The sequence below is a fragment of the Colletotrichum truncatum genome (genome assembly GCF_014235925.2).
Source record: "Colletotrichum truncatum strain CMES1059 chromosome Unknown Contig_0001, whole genome shotgun sequence".
Taxonomy (NCBI): domain Eukaryota; kingdom Fungi; phylum Ascomycota; class Sordariomycetes; order Glomerellales; family Glomerellaceae; genus Colletotrichum; species Colletotrichum truncatum.
The window spans coordinates 9358485-9378102 of NW_027222398.1; the positions used below are offsets into that span (position 1 = coordinate 9358485).

Sequence of the window (19618 nt, forward strand, 5' to 3'; positions counted from 1 at the left end):
GGTATGTTGTACATTGCCCGCCAAGTAATAGACTATGACGGAAGAATGATCAGGTGTAAGTCATACGAAGGCCCGCTAACAGGTTCTCCGCACACTAATTGCTTAGTAGGAGCTGGATGATAGGCTCTTAATCTTTATTCTCTGTTACTGCCGTTCATCAGCACGGTATCTGGGGAAAGATTGCACGGATGGCACGAGAACTTTTACCAGAGGAGGAGGTGGTGGGAAGGTGATCTTACACAGTTATTCCGCAGCCTGTAAAGCTCAGATTTATACGAGAAGGGCCGATCAAATGGGCTGCTTACATGTCTTGGTTTTTTCGGTTTGAATATTCACCGGGTTTGGGATCGAGAGACCTCAATGCGGCTAAACTATGATGTATAAAAGGCTTAATTCGGATAAACCGGCAACGGAATTTGGGCGAATCCCCCGCAGGACGTACTGGGGCTTCCTATAATACTCCGATCTCGTACATACTCTTGACTCTTGAACAGGACTTAACTTTGGTTCATTCGTGTCACGGATCATCAGTAAGCGGGCGGCTTGGCTGATGAATAGAAGGCTTTTGTGACGTTTTCGACACTTATTGAGAGAGCCTGCGCCAAGCGGGTAGCAAGTCAGTCGATACCCACACCTCAAAAGACTCACAAGGTCTTTGACACTGAAGCACTGTTTCTGTGAAGAATTTCAGCAAAATTACCGGACGTTGTAATTTCCAAGTCCCGATAACCACACCAGCGCTACGGCAGATATCAGGTTTAACCTTTACCACAGCGGTAGAAGACACCATGCCTGATACTTGTTATTTGTAGGTCATAGAGGGCTTTGCGCTGTGTATATGACAGTAGAAGTCGGCATCAGTAACCCACACAAGCCATTTTGTCAGCGAAGACCTCGTTGACCCTGAGTGGCTTCGCATCTCATGAACACCTGGCAGAGCGTCTGTTGCTAAAAATACTTTGGAGATTGTAGATCCATGCATTGGCTTAATAATAAGGTTGCCAGAAATGTCTGTGCTCCCTTAATTCTCATGACAGGTAAGTTTGGCGAAAAGAAAGAAACCGTTCGTCAAGATCGTGATTACGTACTTGCGACTTACTCTGACAGCCAGAACCAACCGAGACATGTATTGGGGCTGTGTACCTTACTCTGTCTCAAACCTTTCATAGTTCTATATCGATCATTGCTGTTATTGAAGACCCCACGATGTACGGCCATGCATATTTCCAGTAGCTTGAGCTTCAGTGTGCCTTGCAGATCTTTTCCCTGAACCGTAGGTAAAAAGATACATCGAGGCGTTTCATGTCCTTGTCAATACCTCATCGTTCTACACAGCGATTATCCTTTCAAAGATACCCAAAGTGACAAACCACATCGCCCAGACAAACTTCTGTTATATTAATGAGGAAAGTCACCGTGAAAATCACTTTCAGTTTCCACCGCCAGTGTTATAAAGCATGGACCAGCCGGTCAGAGTATAATATCATCCCCTTCATCTATTTCGCACGAGCAGGCTTGTGACAAGAGTGATCGACAGCCCTTAATCATTAGGCAAAGTATAATAGACAGTCGACCAAAAAAGTATGACAGGTTTTCTGGCCGATAACAGCGACAAGTGATATCACCTCATCTTTCTGTTAATGTCACTGCCATATGTCTAGATATCCTTACTGTTATTTTCTTAATCCCAGTTGATTGATGCAAAGCATAAGCTGAAGATACCAATCATATTAGTCTGGCTCTCGGCACCGGGCGACGCGATGGTCAAGAAAATGGAGCTCTTTTACCTGACTCGGCCACACACTATATAGAATCTGTGTAAGTCTTCAAGTTCGGAATACCAAGCCTATCTGATGCCCCTTACCCAAGTCTTTCTTTTCGTCTTTCGTTAATTGAATATGACACACATTCGTTTTTTCAGTTGGTTTCTAACAGCATGCAGTGCCCAGCAGCCCAAAGACCATGATGACTTACCTCTCATCAAGGCTAGAGCAATTTCGACACAATCTTCCTTCAAGTATCATAATACTACCGCTGTGTCTGCACAGTCCACCTCCCTGCCTTTGCCCACTTTAACGCCCACGGCTACCTCATCCGCCCCAGCTCCAACTGTTACTGTAAAGAATGGTGATTCAGTCGATGTCCCCATCGGGGCCGTAGTTATTGGGGGTGTTGGAGGAGGTTGGTTCGTCGTCGGCGGTGTGAAACAACCGATTGCAGCTGGCGCAACCACCATCGCCGGGTCTCTGCCGAGCAATGATACCCCCGAGGACCCCGATCCTGAAAAAGAGAACCCATCAGCCGGTCCAAGTCAGCCCACAACACCAGGAGCAACGGTAACAGCCACAACAACTACTAGTACTGCGCCGCCGGCGACCTCGAGCAATCCAGGTACCACTGCTTACATCATTTATCCTAAAGACGCATCTCCTAAAGAAGACCGAGACGGTTTCTACTACACTCTTGCAAAGTTAGTGGGAGAGGCGAACATCGACTCGGTATTAGATGAAAATGATGTGCCGATCGCCTGGCTCGCACCTTTAACGGCACAGCAGCTCACCCAAGTGGATGCGGATCGCGTTGTTGCCGCTACTCAGCCCAACGCCGGGTCTTACTCAGACGTCGATTCCGACCCGGATAATGTCCCTGATTCGACCTCCGAGTCATCTGCGACCGTATCCCAACAAAAGAGGGCTCTGGCCTCAGTGGCACCGACAGAACAGAATAATATCCTAGACCTTCGTATGCTCGCAACACCGCCAGGGGAGACAACCTTGCCAAACTACATCTACGACGACGCCGCCGGAGAGGGTATAACTATTTATGTTATCGACGTCGGCCCTGTCATCACTCATCAGGAGTTGATTCCACCGGAGCCCCATATCACGCGGCGAGAAATCGACAAGACGTGGAATGTGAGGCGGCTATCTGTTAAAGATGTTCAACACGGCACCTGTGCAGTTTCAAAAACGGTGGGGAGGACGACTGGCTCGGCGAAGCGTGCCAACCTCGTTGTGGTGCGCGTGAGCTTAGACCCGTTTAGCATGTCCAAGGGTTGGCAGGCCGTACGTGACGACATCAAGGCGAAGGGACTGCAAGGGAAAGCTGTTCTCAGCACCTCGACTGGAGGCTGGCTTGCAGAATCCGCGGATGAAAATGATAAGGAGGGTATGTATAGCATGTACCGCACATTGATAAGAGGCATCACCCGGTTAGACGTGCCTATCGTCTGCGCTGCGGGTAACGACGCAAAGAAGGGAATCATGGAGCCACATTCAATGCCAGCCCTCCTATCTCGCGAGATGCCCATAATCGTGGTGGGATCTACTGACCGAGAAGGCAAGCCAACTACTTTCAGCCAGCGAGGAGACTTGGTGACCACCTGGGCGCTCGGCTTGGACGTCAATTGCCCGGACACCAGGAACCTCAAAGACCTTACTAAACTAAGGCCTATGAACGGGACATCCTTTTCTGCCCCATTGGTGGCCGGTGTTGTTGCTGTTTGGATGTCACAGAAGAACGTGGTTTTCCGCAAGGGAAAGGTGGCTCAAGACGCCCGCGACCGGGTTGTAGAATATTCGTATAAGCGAGGCGACAGTCCTGAACATATGGCCATGGTCTGGAACGGATGGAATGCTTGTCCATCCGAGCCGCAAGGACAAGGAAATCGAAGAAGAAAGCGTCAGGATGGTAAAGCCTGCTCATATGTCCAGTCGGCGACAGGATCAGCGCAGCCCACGGCGACTTCATCGGGGAGTCTCAACCGCAACCCAACAACTACTACGGCAGCTCCAGCGAAGACAACGGCTGCCGATCCCAAATGCGGAATTTGTGGAACTCAGAATGGGAACGTATACGGAGGACGAGTTGGTTGCGAAAGTGCTGACTGGGCGCGTCAATCTTGTGAATCTGACCCCGGCTGCGCATGTAAGTACCTCAAAAATCCTTTGCGTGAACATATCCAGGTTAGTACTATCGCTAACTGACGAATAGCCTGGGCCTTTGGTACGGAGGATAGATCGACGTACCAAATCGCATGGTGCGGGTTTTATGATACTCCCGCAGAGCAAGTGGCTTCGGCAGCACCAGACTCGGATGGCAAGTGTGCTTTCAAGTACTCAGACAAGGGTTGCAAGCCTTGACCGATACCGTAAACACAAGTGCTGTATCACTTTATCTACCTGCTTGATATTTGAAGATGACAACTATCAACTCATTATTGTCGTACAAAACTCATCTTGGCGTTCTTTGCATCTGTTACCGGCTTCTGAATCAGTTTTCTTACCCATTGTCTCTTAAAACACAGACCCGATGAAGCTTTTGTTCGAGAATTCAGCATGATGTCTAATACTCCCTATATCCAAGTTGGCAAGGCGCACAGAATGCAAGGACTGTAATGTCAAAGCCAAAACTGAAAGGGGTTTGCTTGAACCTCGGAACAGTTCATGTAGTTGCTTTCGTTGCGTCAATGACCGCAGACAAAACCAAATAACTACTTGAGTTTACTTGTGAATCCAGCTTTTGTCTTTTAGAGTGTGACTAAGTTCCCTCAATGAATACATCTTGGCTATATCCGAAAGAGATTAAAATATCCCAACTCCACATCTTGCGTCACCATGGCCCTCATGTCCTGGAATCTTCTCCAATCAAAATTGCATCTACCAGCCAAAATTTGTTGTTAGCTTTGAGGAGTAGTCGCTTGAGAGTGGTACCACCAGTTGTAAGCAAATAGAAAACCAGGTTTCATTAAGGTGAAAGATAGTAGAAATGGATAAATCATTAACCAACAGTCCGTGTATGATATATAAATACACAATTTGGACAGCTTTTGCGGGGTTTGCGTGCTTATCCTCTACTACAGGTTCCCACCAGCTACCATACTGCTAGTATCCAAGCAACTACCTTCAAGATGCGAACTAGCTGTCTCTCAATTCTTGCTTTGGCTTCTCTGGTACAACTGGTGAGCATAACTTTCCTCCGGCTCCAACATTCCATCTTCAAGTAACCTAACTAGATAATTAGACTTTTGCCTTGGGGGCACCAATCCCTGGATACAGCGTCTTCACTCCCGAGTGGGAAGTCAAGGCTAGCCCCGACAGCGACGCTTTACTTGTCAACGGCACCATTGAGGAGGTCGTTCGTCACCTCAAAAAGGCAAAACCCTCTTATAGAGTACCCTCCCATCCCGGCGATTCCGCGGCGTTGGCAAGAGACCTTGAGAAGTTGCAGAAGCGCCAAGAAATGATCCCCTTTCCGCCTGACGGTGTCATTTGCGACAATTTCCCAAAAGTCGATACGATGCGAGTAATGGAAGCTATGCGACATCTTATTCACGTATCAGGAAGACCCCGTAACGGTGGCGGCCCAGGTAATTGCGGCCGTGTTAGCTGTGGATACAAGGTTGCCGTTTGGTGGTGCAATGATGTTAGTTTTCTCTTCCTTTGGTGTCAAGCTTATCCTGGATAGAAATTTGTGATTGTGAGACCTCTAACACCCACTAAACCTGTGTACTAGAATCCAACACCAAAGGAGCTGATGTCTTTCAAAAACATTGGTGCTGGCGTTTATGCTATTCTTCAAGGATGCCATAAGTCTCGTTTGCACTTCTCGGGCCAAGCGTTCCACCCGGAGAAATGGAATGTTATTCTCCGTAAAGAAAACTGTTGATATTTCCATATTTGATTAATCTCAGCGAGTAGTCAGGAAAAAGAACTTGAAAGCAGCGATTTGAGGTCGAGATACTATTTCTCATACTGGACCACACAGAAATTTTGACATTAGCTTTGGAGCAGCTGGAGGAATCTTGCGCTCCGACGCTGAATTGGTACTGAGCATATACGCTTTTGTGTTCTTTTCTTTGATGAAGTTAATATGGATTCAACAGGTTTGGACGTCCATTTTCATAAGTTGGAGGTATCGGGTACAATGTTACTATTACCATATTGCTACTTTTTAGGCATTCACCAAATATTCGATTATGTCGCATTAAAAGAAGTTTGAAAGAGGCCTCTGGAATCCAATCGAGAGGAAACAGCCATTTTGACATGTTTTCCGGGGCGATAAGGATGTAGATATCTGATTAACAACCCACATTTCCTGACACAGCGGAAGACGTACTTCCACTTCCCAGGTAGTAATCACTCATCTCGCGGGGTCGTCAACCCCGCAATAGAGCATACGGAGTATCGGGGTCCAAATTTATGACCGATGATTTAAAAGCTCAGGTCATCCATCCATAACTCATGAGATAAATCACGAACTGGTTTTACTCGAACGGAAATAACTATCAACAACACTGGGCATTCCAAAAGTCGCCATTTCTCAAGATGGGCAACAATATTTCATATCAGCAGGCGCCCGTGGAACTGAGCTTAGGCGACAAAGGAACAATCCGTGGCCTCCAGTTCGATGATAAGTCCCGTCGATATACTGGTGTTCCCTATGCATTGCCACCAACAGGCGCCTTCAAATGGAAAAAAAGCTCGTCCCCTCCCAGCATCATATTCGTATACTGACGGCAGTGGAGGGGCATATGATGCGACCACGTTCAAAGCGGTGTGTCCTCAACGGTCTTTCGCTGTGTTAAAGCCTGATGGTGGAGGCGCCGCGCAAAGTGAAGACTGTCTGTATGTCAACATATGGACTCCTGTACAGAAAGAGGGCGAGGAGAAAAGGAAATGGCCAGTGAAGTTGTGGATTCATGGCGGATGGTTTCAACTGGGAAATCCCTCACAGGAGCCCGGCATGGACGCGACCGAGCTGATTTCCACGGGAGGCCTAAACTCCATTGTTGTGGCTATTGGATACCGATTAAATGTATTTGGTTTCCTTGCCGGTAAGGATCTCCTAGAAGAAAGCGGCGGCGAAGCTAGCGGAAATTTCGGGTTATGGGATCAACGCGTTGCTGCAGAGTGGGTGCGGGACAACATCACTTACTTCGGGGGTGATCCGGACAACATTACCTTGGCGGGCCGTAGCGCCGGCGCATACAGCGCCGAAGCTCAAATGTTGTATGATTTCCGCAAGGATGGCGATGATTCTTCGCTTTATCGACGCATCTTCATGGATTCAAACGCGATTCCTGCTCAACCCAAGTCTTTGGTAGACGTTCAGGGCCAGTTTGACGAGCTTTGCGAATACTTTGGAATCGACCTAGAGCTAGCCGGCACAGAGAAACTTGCGGTGCTGCGACAGAAAAGCTCGAAAGAACTCTTGCAGGCGCTCCCTCAGATGAAGAACCACACTTTCCGACCAGTCACGGATGATGTGTTTGTTCACTCTGGAATGATTGAGTACCTCCAAAGCAAAGAGTTTGCAGATGAGTTCAAAAGAAGAGGGTACCGAATCTTGATTGGCGAGGTACGGAACGAAGAAACATTATATTCGTCATACAATCCTCCTACCGAACCAACACTGAATGCCCTGCGGCTTCAAATCTCAAACTACTACGCCCCGGATGTCACCGATCGAGCCATTCAGCAGTACAAGCTGCTTCATTCGGATCAATTAGAAGATTGGCAGAAAATGTTTGGTAAGAGTGCAAAAAGACCACGGCATATTTGGGCGGCGCTTCGTGCTAATCATACTACGCTGTACAGGCTTCATCGTAGCTGACGGTCAGGTCCGCGCACCTTCAAGAGCCTTAGCCAAGGCGCTAGTGGACAATGGCGTTGAGCTTCGAGATGTATGGCGGTATCATATCGCATATCGGATGTCCTTCATCAATGAAAACGTGGCGCCAGCATCCTTTGGCGTGGCTCATGCTATGGACCAGCCCATTTGGAAGTACGTGGTTTCGTCCTTGCATTCACTGTCGGAAGCATTCCATCGTTCCTCTTGCTAATCTTAAGTCGGTAGTTTCGCAATATGCCATGAACCAACTCCGGCTGAAAGGCAGCTAATGGAAGACTGGATCCAGATACTGGTTGCATTTGTAAATGGGGATGACATGTACAGCTTCGGAACCACTTCAGTTGAGCAAATGAAGGTCATGACACCTGATGGGAAAATTCAGATTCAGCCAGATGAGCGGTGGGATGAGCTTGTAAAACTTGGGCAGATCTTCGCTGGGAACCAGTCTCACTAATTTTGGCGCATTTCAAGCGAAAACGACGAGTCTAGCTCCTGAGGGACAGACTTCTTGGAGACTCCAACGTGACATCGCTCATTAATAAGAAAATAGTCTGACGAATCTTTTGAGACGGAAAATATCGATAATAGTGCTGATCCAAAAGCGTGACATCAGGTGTCCTACTCTTCCAAGTAAGCGCTTAGAACTCGGACTGAGAGCTCGACATGAAGGAATCGGAATCAGGGAAGAAAAGACAGGGTTTAAATCCTTCAGAGCTCGTTGGTGTAACGCTACGACAGGTCGAAAAAAGCAATCCGCCAGATAAGCCCCCTTTGTCTCATCTAGCTGCTGACTTCGCCACAATTCGTTAACTTCTGCCTAAGCTGGACTTGATGATGAATAAAACCTTGGCTTGCAAGACCAAAATTTGAAGTTCTCTCCCATCGCTTGCGATTTCTTGTATTGCGCGTCAAAATGCTCAGTTCATTGCGATGGTCAGCATGGGGCCCGGAGTACGCCGTGGTGGTAGGCGCAACGGTCTCGTTCATCGCGATGGTGATACTACTCGCTCACTTTGATGGAGAAAGCGTATTTGTTTGGGAAGGGGTGACGCTTAACGCTATTGTGTCGATTCTCTCCGTCATTATAAAGGCGGCTGTGGCATTTGCGATCGCTGAGTGCATGGCTCAGTGGAAATGGATATTGTTCGCGCGAGAGGAACGCCCGCTGATCGATTTTGATCGGATTGATGCGGCAACCCGCGGTCCACTGGGAAGCTTGAGAATTCTACTCAAGACTAAAGGAGGGTAAGAGCTTTTGATCATAATTGTTTCGCAGAGGTTTGAAACTTATCAAGTTCAACAGATGGATTGTACAACTCGGCGCCATACTTACATTGCTTGCGGTTGGCCTCGACCCTCTCGCTCAGCAACTTATTCAGTTCGAGGAGACTGTCGTCTTCACACGTGGCAGCTTAAGCAACAGTAACGATATGCTTCCAGCGTTGAACTCTCGAGCTCCATATTACTCGATGGGCAGAACGATGGTGACTGAACGACAAAATACCAACTCTACAAGTTCAAACTACGATGTGGCAACCGACATACCGCTTTCTATGCAGGGTGCAATTCTGAACGGGCTCTCCAGGCCGGTATGGGAGTCGGAGCAGGATGCCCTGGTTCAGTGTCCAACGAGCAACTGTACTTTTGACCAGTTCAGTACACTCGGCATCTGTCATCGATGTAGCGACATCAGCTCACAACTCAAACGTGTTGAAGATTTTGGAGACGTGTTTCTTGCAATTCCAGGAACTGGGTATGGCGGCAAAGGGGTGCAGAGCACTGCATTTGCACTCCCCAACGGCCACTTCATTGCCAACATTGATGGCTGCCCTCCTTACAACGGCAACTTTGCGTCGCAGGCATATTGCAAGGGTAATGAGTCTGTGTCAGTCTATAGCGATAAAAAATACGCCATCACGTCATTCGGAACCGGAAATCCGAACAGAACAGTTACTATGAAAGACATAAACACCCTGCTGTGGTCCATGAGCCTCATCTACCCCGATGTAGAGACTTTGAACAAGTCGACATCTTTCACGCCGGGGGACAGCGATGGAAAGAACGGATTAAAGCTGTGGCCTGACTTTCCCATGAAAGCCACGGAATGCTCCCTATACTATTGCGTTAAGCACGTTAACTCTGCTGTGGAGGGGAACAAGTTGAAAGAGAACGTCACGCAAGCTCCTGGCTTTAGGCGTGACCCTGATTCCTGGAAGCGACTCGACGAAAAAGAGAATGGCCAGCCGGAGAACCTTTTACCTGTTGAAGAGGCTGGAACTCTCGAGTTTAACAAGTACTGGTCAGTGGTAGGCTATACCAGTTTGGTCCTCGAATCCCCCAACAACAGCACGGAAGACAGATATCGCATAGCTCCGGACTCCGTCAAGTCACTAAGCGCTCATTTTCAGAGCATGTTCCGTGGCAATTGGAACAACGGCACTGAGATTCACGAAGAGCTTGACAAAAAGTTAGGCAAGGGCGCTGTAGGGTTCAACGGCGCCTCCTTCGGTCCCTACTTGCATCTGCAGGGGGGAATGGAGGCCGACCCCCCGGCGCTGAACGGCCTTTGGACCTGGTCGCGAAACGACATCACCAGCATCTTTTCCTCGCTAGCCACGAGTATGACAAATGAGATGCGCAGGAACTTTGACCCGCAATTCGAACAACAGACGGGACAAGACGATCGTTTCCGAGACGGAACTCTAAGCTACCAGGGAAATGTCGGCAGACTTACCACGCTTTACCGAATCAAATGGCCATGGATCACGCTGCACGGAATCATGATACTGTCAGCGGCTTTGTTTCTGTTTTTGACGCTCATAAGTTCTAATCGTGAAGGCGATGTGGCGCTGTGGAAGAGTAGTTCACTGGCTACAATACGACATGGCCGTGATGTGGGCGACGTGCTTAACCCAGCGAGCTCGACTAGGGATATGGAGGCAACGGCAAGGAAAGCATTTGTAACGGTACGCCGAGGTGATGGGGAGGAAGCCAAGTCATGTATAGATCGATCACCAAGCTTGACGCCAGCAGAGTCGTAGGAGAGTTTTGAGATTCGGGAATTTGATGACTGATGAGAATTGAAAGCAATGAAAGAAGCTGAATACTATTAATACCAAGATTTCTTGAAAGGCTGGCGATTAAAATAATCTGTGGAAGGTAATGCCTACATCTAAATCGTAGGCTCAATGTTGAAAAGTGAATGGCTCTAACCTCCTAAAGTAATCAATGAAGACACAAGAGCAAACGTTAGTTCTTTGAACAGCACCTAGGGCTAGTGCTGTCTTCTTTTGATGTTCAGAAATGGCAGTAATAGACAGCATTGTTGCAGGTTTTTAAAGGTTATCACTATCACATAAAAATGGTTAAGTGTATCAGGCATAATATTGTGACAAACTTGCCAAGCAAAGCTGGCAGGGTATTATTTGACTAATTACTACTCGTTACGATTTTGGTATCTTTCTCTCCAAGCGACAATTACATATTCAACATTTGACATAGACTAAACGCCATCTAGCATGAGTCCATAGGGCAGGCAAGGCCCTTGGTTCCGTATCTGTCTCCAGAGACGTTACCGAGCTGGAGAGCAGCGCCGATGACACCACCCATACCCTCGCCGGCAATCATACCGGCGGCAATGGCATAACCGTAGACATCGAAGCTCTCGGGCTTGTAGCGGCGCCAGATGAAGGCAATGATGGCACCCAAGAAGGCGGCGTTGACGAAGACGGGACCAGGAATAACGAACGACAGAGCGATGGCTCCCCAGTTCGGCAACCACTCCTGGTACTTCTCGCGGGGGCCGACGAGGTAGTAGTGACGGAAGATGACCTGGAGGATGGAGACAACGCCCAAAACGATGGCGAAGATTCCGGAGGAGAGAGGGATGGAGACGTTGGGCTCCGTGACCACACGGGCAACAGCTGCCCAAGCACTGACGGATGGCACCAGGAAGGGGCAGTGGTCAATCTCGGCATCCAGGATACACGGGTAGGCGGTTGTGAAGAGAACAAACAGGCCAGGGGCAAGCCAGACACTGCAGAATGTGCCGATAGCCTGCGCGATGAACTGCTTGTTGGGCGGGGTACCCAGGAGGAAACCAGTGCGGAAATCGGCCGTCAGAGCGGTAGCAACATCGGCGGCTCCGGCAGCAAGACCGGCAGTGATGAGGTTGATACGCTGCGCGTGCTTAACGCTGTATCCGGCACCAGTAGTCGCACCACCGATGACGAGCTGAGCGGCCTTTGCGGCGGCGGTAAGAGGTGTTTGATCGGTGACGGCACCGATCTGAATGGCGAGGAAGGAGAACAAGAAAGAGAGAACCAGGGCGAGGATTGTGACGCCGACGTTCACCTCCCATTGCAAAGCCATGACAATAATGGCCAAGATGATGGACGCGAACAGGCCAACAACCCAGATCCAGGTAGCGACCTGCTGGTCGGGTGTAGCGGGATCTTGGACGGTGTTTTCGTCAATCTTCTCCTCTGCCTCAGCACGCTTTGCGAAGTATTCGATGCGCTTGCCACGCTTCATGGCGAGGGTGTGGAGGGAGATACAGATCGACTTCCATCCAGCGCCAAAGCCGAGGTAGATGATTTTCCAGTGAACGATGAGCTCAGCCATGGAGGAGCACACCATGATCATGACACCTGGCCAAAGCAACCTTTATCGACGAGTTAGTTCTCATGCGGGGAAAGGAGGAGGAGTAGGTGGTTAGGATGAGTTAGGGTCAGAAACTTACCAATATCTGGGTGAGGGGTTTCGGGGGTTGGACAAGGATGTGAAAGAATAGGTTCCTTTCCACTCGGGCATATCGTCGCTCACGTCGATACCGACGCACTCTCCATAATGTACGAGTACGGGGCCGATCAGACCCCAAGCCAAGATAGCACCACCCATCATCGAACAGGCTGAGTTCATACCGATGAGCATACCTGAGCCGATGAAGGCGGTCGTCCACTCAAAGTACCAACCCCACGACTCAATGTTCATGGCCCACGACGTGTGGCCGCTCCAGATGTGGATCCAGGTAAAGACGTGCCAGTCGTACAGAATGCCAATGGCGTAATACGAAGCCACACGGTGGACAATGCAGGCACCGAATGCAGCACCCAGAGCCTTGAGCTTGCTGACGGCCTCACGCGCACCGGCGACACCGGCATGCATCGAGCGGATGGTCAGAGCCGTGGCGGTGTTGGTGGGGAACATGAGCTTGAGCTCCTTGGCGGTCCGGATGATGAAGAACTTGCGGAGAGGCGTGACGAAGAACAGACCGAAGAAGGAACAGCAGATGGTCAGAGTGAAGATCTTGCCAATGTCGCCAGATGGAGTGCTGTCCATGACTCCCAGACGGTACATGGCAGGAATACCGGCGACGAAGATACCGGCAATACCACCTGCACCCGTGGCAGCAGCCTGAACGATACTGTTCTCCTGAGGACCGAAGGCTTTGCCGATGATAGGAAGGCCGGACTGCGAGAGGAGCTTGAGGATACCGTAACCGAAAATGGCACCGAACATGGAGGCCACAAAGGTGAAACCAGTCTTTAGACCTGCATTGGGCTGTTAGAGAAGTGACAAGGTGGAAAACGCGACACTGGTAAAACATACCAAGGTACAAGTTGGAGGCGTTGACGAGGGAGCCGAGAATACAGCCAACGACAATGGCACGAACGGTCAAGATGTGCTCCTCATGGGGAATGTTAGGGTCCATCAGAAGCGGACGGTACAGATCCTCCTCCTTAGTTTCCTCATCGGTCTCAGGGACCTTGGTGTCGACGGTAGGCTCAGTCCATTCGCCACCCATGGCGCCCTTCTCATCTGGGTGAACCCTGGCGCTGCCGGTATGTGACGGACGCGGTTCGGCGCTGGCGACCCGGGCCACAGGCACCGGGGTAGTCTTTTCTTCAGCCATGACTGCTTCTTGTTGCAGACGTTGCCCTGTGTGGGATGACGCGAAAAAAGAAGTTCCCTGCGCGAGGCAGTGAGTGTGGAACGGCAGAAGGCGGGGTGAGGGAACAGCGAGACGAGAGAAATCGAGTCAAATGTGAGGTAGGACGGGATAGATGATATTTATCTCTCGGCCATGGTACCGTCGTACTCTCTGCCGCGTCTTTTTCTTTTTGCTTATTCCGAGCCAGGCCCCTGCTAGACCACACATGCACCATGTCGGGCCCCCCTGTTCTCCTAACACACACGATCCAGAGATATGGGAATGTCAACCTACTGGTACTATGCAAGGCAACGAGAGTTGCCTTCCAGCAATCAACACGGGCTTAGCATCTACGAGAGGCACCGACGTGGAACCCCTGCTCCGAGGTGTTGGTAGCCCACCTAATAAGTTGTGCAGGGGTCCAGAGCAGATAAGGATGTATAGTGCGGAGAACATGGGGGGGCAAGCTATCCCACATGCAACAATTGGGGCAAACGCTGTTAAGCTATGACAGATGGATACGGGCTGTAGTGTTGCTTACTTTGGCATAGTCGGCAGAGAGGAGGGTGTCGTTCGTCTCGCCTCCGTGTCCATCTTCACTAACCCTGACCTATCCACCGCCCCTAACCCTTGAGGCATCATCTGAAAGGACATTTGATGTTTCTGTAAGCCTCAGCTGTCCGACAATTCTAGAATAGGCAGGTCCTTAATGTCACATGGAGTGTCCGCGTTCCAGAGCCACCCTTTGACCATGGGATGTACGTACAACCTTTCCTGCAGGCCAACGCGATGAGCGCGATCCGTCAACTTTTCTTCCTGTGAGTGGTCGACCTGTTTCTGGTGGCGTTCTAGAAGGTAATCCTGTCATGGCAATCTTGGACAGCCACAAACTCGACGGGGCAAATCATGGAGTCGTTTACCGAGGCACGAGAGATGTCGTGTGTACAGAGTATTAAGCTTCCTTGGAAACAGCCACCCAAGACCGCCAAAAAGCCAGCCAAGAGAGATCGGACAGCGTGTGTGAGTACTAAGAGTGGTGGACGTCAGCCACTAAACGGCACGAAGCAGTAATCTGTACGCTACTAACGGTCGCCAGAGACAGGAGGCGGCGGCACAGAAACACGAACAAGGGTGGGATAGCCAAGAAAGCCAGCCTCGATCAAGAGGTGTTCGCCGTTACGGCGGCGGAGCCTAGCGAAAGAACCCCATCAAATTTGACGCGGAGTTCCTCCAAAGTACATTGATCGCCGAGCCGGTATCCTTCGGTTGTGGCCAGCATGCTGGGGTTGTCGGATGCTTCCAAGACTCAGCTATACCAGATTGGTGCCTTTTTACGGTACTAAAAAAATTATCTTTTTTTAATTTTATGTTTAAACTTGGGCGCCAGAGTCAGAGAAAGCACAAGAAGGGACTACCAGTTCGTTATTCATGACCTGGTACTCCGTACTGCTGGCTGTTCTGTGATAACGATGCTCCAGATGACTCGCCGATGCTTTTGATTTGACGGAGCATCTTTTGTTACTTTTCAAGTTGTCTTGGCGGGATGATAGACCTGATCGTCATACCATTTGTCGTGAGAGTCGAGACGCGCTACAAAAGGTCCCCGATATTGGGCCACAGGGGTCTCTATTGGAGCAGACCTTCTGCCCTTGAATCACGGATCCCGAGGGGGCGCATCGTGCGGTAGGTGCTTTCAGCTGGCTGCAGAAGCTTTGTATGTGATTGGGGTAAATGCGGGTGCCTTTTCAACCCCCTACATCCTCAATTCAGACCTTGATGTCGCCCCAGCTGGGTGTGTGTGTGTGTGTCTGTTGTTGCTGATGGATGCATAAGTACTCCGTACAACCTTGTTATTACCGTATTATTCTTAAGTTATGCAACAGAGAATGCACAAATACTCTACAACCGAGATCACTGTCTCAAAAACAGGCAATTCATGTCGTTTGCGAAGTACAGCGCCTCCCGTCACCCAGCGAGGGGCCTCATACGCTGCTGAGCACCCTCGTGACCTTTCAAGATGTTTCTGTGTGTCAACAAAAGTAAGTATACTGGCTGACTGGCAGTGGCTTGCTTGGATTGTTCTTGGTAGCCTCTCCAAAAGTGCCCCCTTGGAAGTCTTTCTAACCAGAATTAGTCTGGCTTCGCCAGGAAATTAGGCGTTTTTTGGCTACCGCTTCTAATGTTTAAGCATGTCGACTAGACAAGACCCGGAGCCGCCAACAATTCTAACGATGTATGAATGGAGGAACGGACCATAGTATCTCTCCGTATCAGCTTTTTTTTCTCATCTGTTACACCTCATATTACGTGAATTCTGTCAGTCATTTTCATTTCATTATCAATACACCCTTGATAAGTCCGATAGCGCATCACTGTGAATTGTATCGCAATGTTTTTGATTCTCTCTCGAGAGGGAACATCTTCATTCAGTGTCGCTAGTCCTGGACGCTTTTGAATTTTACAAATCGGCGTGGCAAACAAGTCTTACCATCCTGAAATGGAGTTGATCGAATCCTTCTGCTCAACCCAAGCTCTCGGGTAGAGGCCTGCCTGACTTCTTTTCTACATCCCCTAGCTGCATTAGGCTATAATTGAGCAATCACCAACACTACCTTCATTCTATCTCCAAGCCTTCTCCAATCATCGCCTTACCTCTAGCATCGAAGCACTATCAGCACTTTTGCAGTTTTGACCCTCCAGGAGCCTCTGCATCGGGTAACCCCCCGCGCGTCCCGTCCTACCCACCACCTCCAAGCCCGCCAATGTTTGCCCATGTGGTGTGTGGGGAGTTTGCCTTCTGAGTGCGCCAATAATAGGGGGGGTGTCGCCCCGTAGCATGTAGCGGAAACGGTGGCCACCGGTGCAGTATATGCAGGCTCCCGCCGCAGTCCGGGGTTTGTTGGTATTCTGGAGTCAAAGAGAGGGAACCCTTTACCGGCATGTTGGGCTCGTCCCCATCAGCCAAGCTCATCACGTCTTCGTCGCCAATTTTTAAAGATGGGCCAAGAGCTGTCGCAAAGCTTGACTGTTCTCTACTCCAGTTTCTCCACAGCCTTAGTGACAATTCTTTTGTGGATTATCCCAAGTACGCCTTTCAGTTAAAACATCATCGACCATCCTGACATGTTTGCTCGCCAAGCGACGTGAAGAACTTCTATTTCTAGACCATCACGAAATAAGAAGTTACAATTCACTAATCTGATATAGCACCTCTCCAATAGAAACACCCTTACGCCCTGTGGCCGCTGTCGTAGGATCCGCAATCTGACACTAAATGGGAATGTCATTCCAGAACCAAAATGGTCGGCGAGGTACACACTGTTACACCCGACAACAATCGGGATCAGGGGGGGAGGTGGTGCTCCCCAAATGACCCGATGCGGTATTATTACGGTGTATGACCACGAGATATTGCATACAGCCACGCAGCCTGACCTCCCCGTATCTTAGGTTCTGACCACAAGCAGGATGTTCCCGCAACGGGCAGTCCTCATAGGAGGGGGTACATCAAGTTCCAGCCCCGGACATTGCACCGAAAGCGGTTTGGCGCGCCCTGACACGCCGGGCTCTGGACCCAGCTTCGTCAAGCGCCTGGAACCTTTGAAGCGCTCAAGGGATCTTTGCAGCGCGCCAAGGCCTACCTGAGAGTGAGGAGGCAGATAGATGGGTAAGCATCCTGAGCAGCTTTGTAAAGTGGATGGCGGTTGGCTTCTTCACGTCGGATCTCGGCTCGTTATTGACCGGTTAGCTTTGTTGTCGTATACTGCCTACGTAAGGAACAATTCATTTGTCACTTGTGAGTAAAAAGGTAGCCTGCCTTATTGCAAGTCAACAGTGCTGTACTTCGTGTCGATATGCCCTTCCACTTGAACATTGTGCGACTCTTATCAGTTGCTTTATCAGCGCCTCTGCGATAGTCTCTCTACGTCTACTCATGGAACTAGGCGCTGTCTAGACTTATTTTTGCTTGGTTTTTCTGATCTGTTGTCAATTATGCATAATTACGTTAACCAGATCATACAGCTTGCCTTCGTCGCCCGTTTTCACTTCTCAGTGGCACAGAGTCCGTGATGCTTAGATGGCGCATTGAATCCTCTACCATACCAACAGCACGGTGAACCCCTCTCGGATGTCTCCCTTTGAGCGCTTTAGACAGGAGAGCAGAAGCGCCTTCATCATTTTCCTTACTACCGGATCTGTTCGCGCGAAGTCTGTGTCGGGAATCATGTTTACAGCCACCCTTATGCCTGTATTTTGACGCATCACCTTCGCCTTCAGCATCATTTGAATTGGTTTGGACCATTTCTTCCGATGTTTGTTTCATCGCTTCAGTGCCACATTCCAATTGCGATGCTGCGTGTCGTGAAGTGAAATCCGCGAAGGGCTTTGGCAAAGGTGGTTTTCCATGGATTCGTCTCCTGTGAGGCTTTTCTGTACTTTCTCCTGACTGAAGCCGGTTTCTTGATTTATGCTTATGCGGCCTCTTTCGATACGGGTGTTTCGAGTCTCTTTCACCCTGCGGCTCCTCTTGGAGCACCGATACTGCGACTTTAGACCCTGACTTTGAATCCAGCCTCGCCGGGACATCGATTTGCTCTGTGGATTGCAAACCCTCGTTATACGAGGCTCCCGCAAGTGCCGAGTTTAAAACACCGAGCTCAATTCCTTCAGTTTCAGGCAGCAGTGTTGTCGCACGACTTAACGAAGGTTGGGTCCCGGGTAAGTTGACTGGGCTCGTGGCAATGTCAGAAACCTCTGTTTGGCCAGATTCCGATGATACGGGAGACTTCTCAGCCATAATCTGGGGAAGTGGCTTATCCACGTTGATTGAAGCAGGTTTTGAGATCTTGCTAGCTGTTTGTGCCCTCGCAAGTGCTCGTCTGTAGGTACGCGTGTTAATCAAGTCGAAGTCGAAATCAAACTCCGTCGTACTCAGCACGGATTCGTTATCTGCGTGGAGATCGTTGACAAGTGTCTCTTCTGAAGAGTATCTGGCTTGAAGCTCTGAGGAATGCACAACCTCATCGGTTTTGTCCTGGCTTGCCGCGATTAGCGTCGATTGGTTCTGTAGAAGAAGGTCCTTGATGTCTTGTGTCGATCGGCTGTTAGTGCCGTATTAGTATCTCATAAAAGTCTCAAGTTATCTCCCTTTGAGATAAAACCTACAGGTTGAGTGTTTGCGTAAGCAGCGTCAGTGTAGCCTTCTTCCTGTCAAGTCGATCCAGCAGACGCGTCATCTCGCTGTCCTTCCAGATGACCATGAACTTCGCCTTCCAGTCTTTCCGAGCAAAAAGCTGCTCGTACTCCTTATGGATAGACATCAATATTGCATGGCAACCTTTGACCGCCAAGGCGAAGACATCTTCCAGTGCGAGCCGGTCAATGACGTTGGGGTCTCGGCGTACAACGTCCTCAACTTGAGTGAGAGCATATTTAACGGCGTAAATCTCTTCGGCAATGTCGCAGACATTCTGCGGGGCGTTATCGAGCTCATCAAAGGTGTCCTTGATTTTGAGAGAGGCCGCGAAGACAGCACCCGCCAGGGACGCAGCGGCAGTTATGATACTGATTGGATCCATGGCAGTTAATGTAGAAACGAACACGAGAGCGAAGTCCTCGTCTTTGATGGTTTCTGCGTTGTTTTTGTTTGTTACGAACTGTTCGGGTTGTGCTGCTGAGGACTGTGCGGCGTGTTACCGACGCAGGAGAGTCATGAAACGCAATCTTGTTGTGCCGAGGCTCGGTTGTCGACCAGGCGTGAGTTCCATCGTGCATGCATACAACATACTCCAATTCATGAGCAAAAGATCTATGGAGGCAGGTCCTTCCTTCTGATTTCTATGCGAATAGTGCTGAGCGCGCAACACAAAAATCGGGAAATCGGCCCTTTGTTTTCAAATATCTCCTGGCGAGGCAGTTTTCCTTTCTAGAAGAGTCCGAAGCATGGTTGCCACTTATAGTCAGTGTCCTTAACTCTAGTTCATCAATTGCGTGGCTCTAAAAGTCCTACAAGCGGAGGAGTTTGCAAGTCCCGTGGTCCGATATGTCGCTATC

At 49.6% G+C, this 19618-nt stretch overlaps 5 protein-coding genes across 5 annotated transcripts; 3 read left to right on the plus strand and 2 right to left on the minus strand.

Moving 5' to 3' along the window:
* Nucleotides 1–1898: 1898 nt before the first annotated feature.
* On the plus strand, nt 1899–4142 carry CTRU02_202597 (exo-beta-glucanase; the record flags this gene model as incomplete). The annotated part of the gene is made up of 2 exons (XM_036720011.1): nt 1899–3927; nt 3994–4142. 2 exons carry the CDS (start codon nt 1899–1901, stop codon nt 4140–4142), a joined length of 2178 nt encoding a protein of 725 aa, XP_036588713.1.
* Nucleotides 4143–4909: 767 nt separating this feature from the next.
* CTRU02_202598 (carboxylesterase-lipase family protein) lies at nt 4910–8086 on the plus strand (the record flags this gene model as incomplete). The annotated part of the gene is made up of 5 exons (XM_036720012.2): nt 4910–4960; nt 5023–5368; nt 6527–7531; nt 7599–7785; nt 7858–8086. 5 exons carry the CDS (start codon nt 4910–4912, stop codon nt 8084–8086), a joined length of 1818 nt encoding a protein of 605 aa, XP_036588714.2.
* Nucleotides 8087–8545: 459 nt separating this feature from the next.
* Nucleotides 8546–10673, plus strand: CTRU02_202599 (uncharacterized protein; the record flags this gene model as incomplete). Its single annotated transcript, XM_036720013.1, has 2 exons — nt 8546–8877; nt 8936–10673. 2 exons carry the CDS (start codon nt 8546–8548, stop codon nt 10671–10673), a joined length of 2070 nt encoding a protein of 689 aa, XP_036588715.1.
* A 472-nt stretch (nt 10674–11145) lies between these two features.
* Nucleotides 11146–13546, minus strand: CTRU02_202600 (oligopeptide transporter; the record flags this gene model as incomplete). The annotated part of the gene is made up of 3 exons (XM_036720014.1): nt 11146–12295; nt 12374–13184; nt 13243–13546. The coding sequence occupies 3 exons, from the start codon at nt 13544–13546 to the stop codon at nt 11146–11148; spliced, it is 2265 nt and encodes a 754-aa protein (XP_036588716.1).
* Nucleotides 13547–17579: 4033 nt separating this feature from the next.
* On the minus strand, nt 17580–19143 carry CTRU02_202601 (uncharacterized protein; the record flags this gene model as incomplete). Its single annotated transcript, XM_036720015.1, has 2 exons — nt 17580–18666; nt 18731–19143. 2 exons carry the CDS (start codon nt 19141–19143, stop codon nt 17580–17582), a joined length of 1500 nt encoding a protein of 499 aa, XP_036588717.1.
* Nucleotides 19144–19618: the final 475 nt, after the last annotated feature.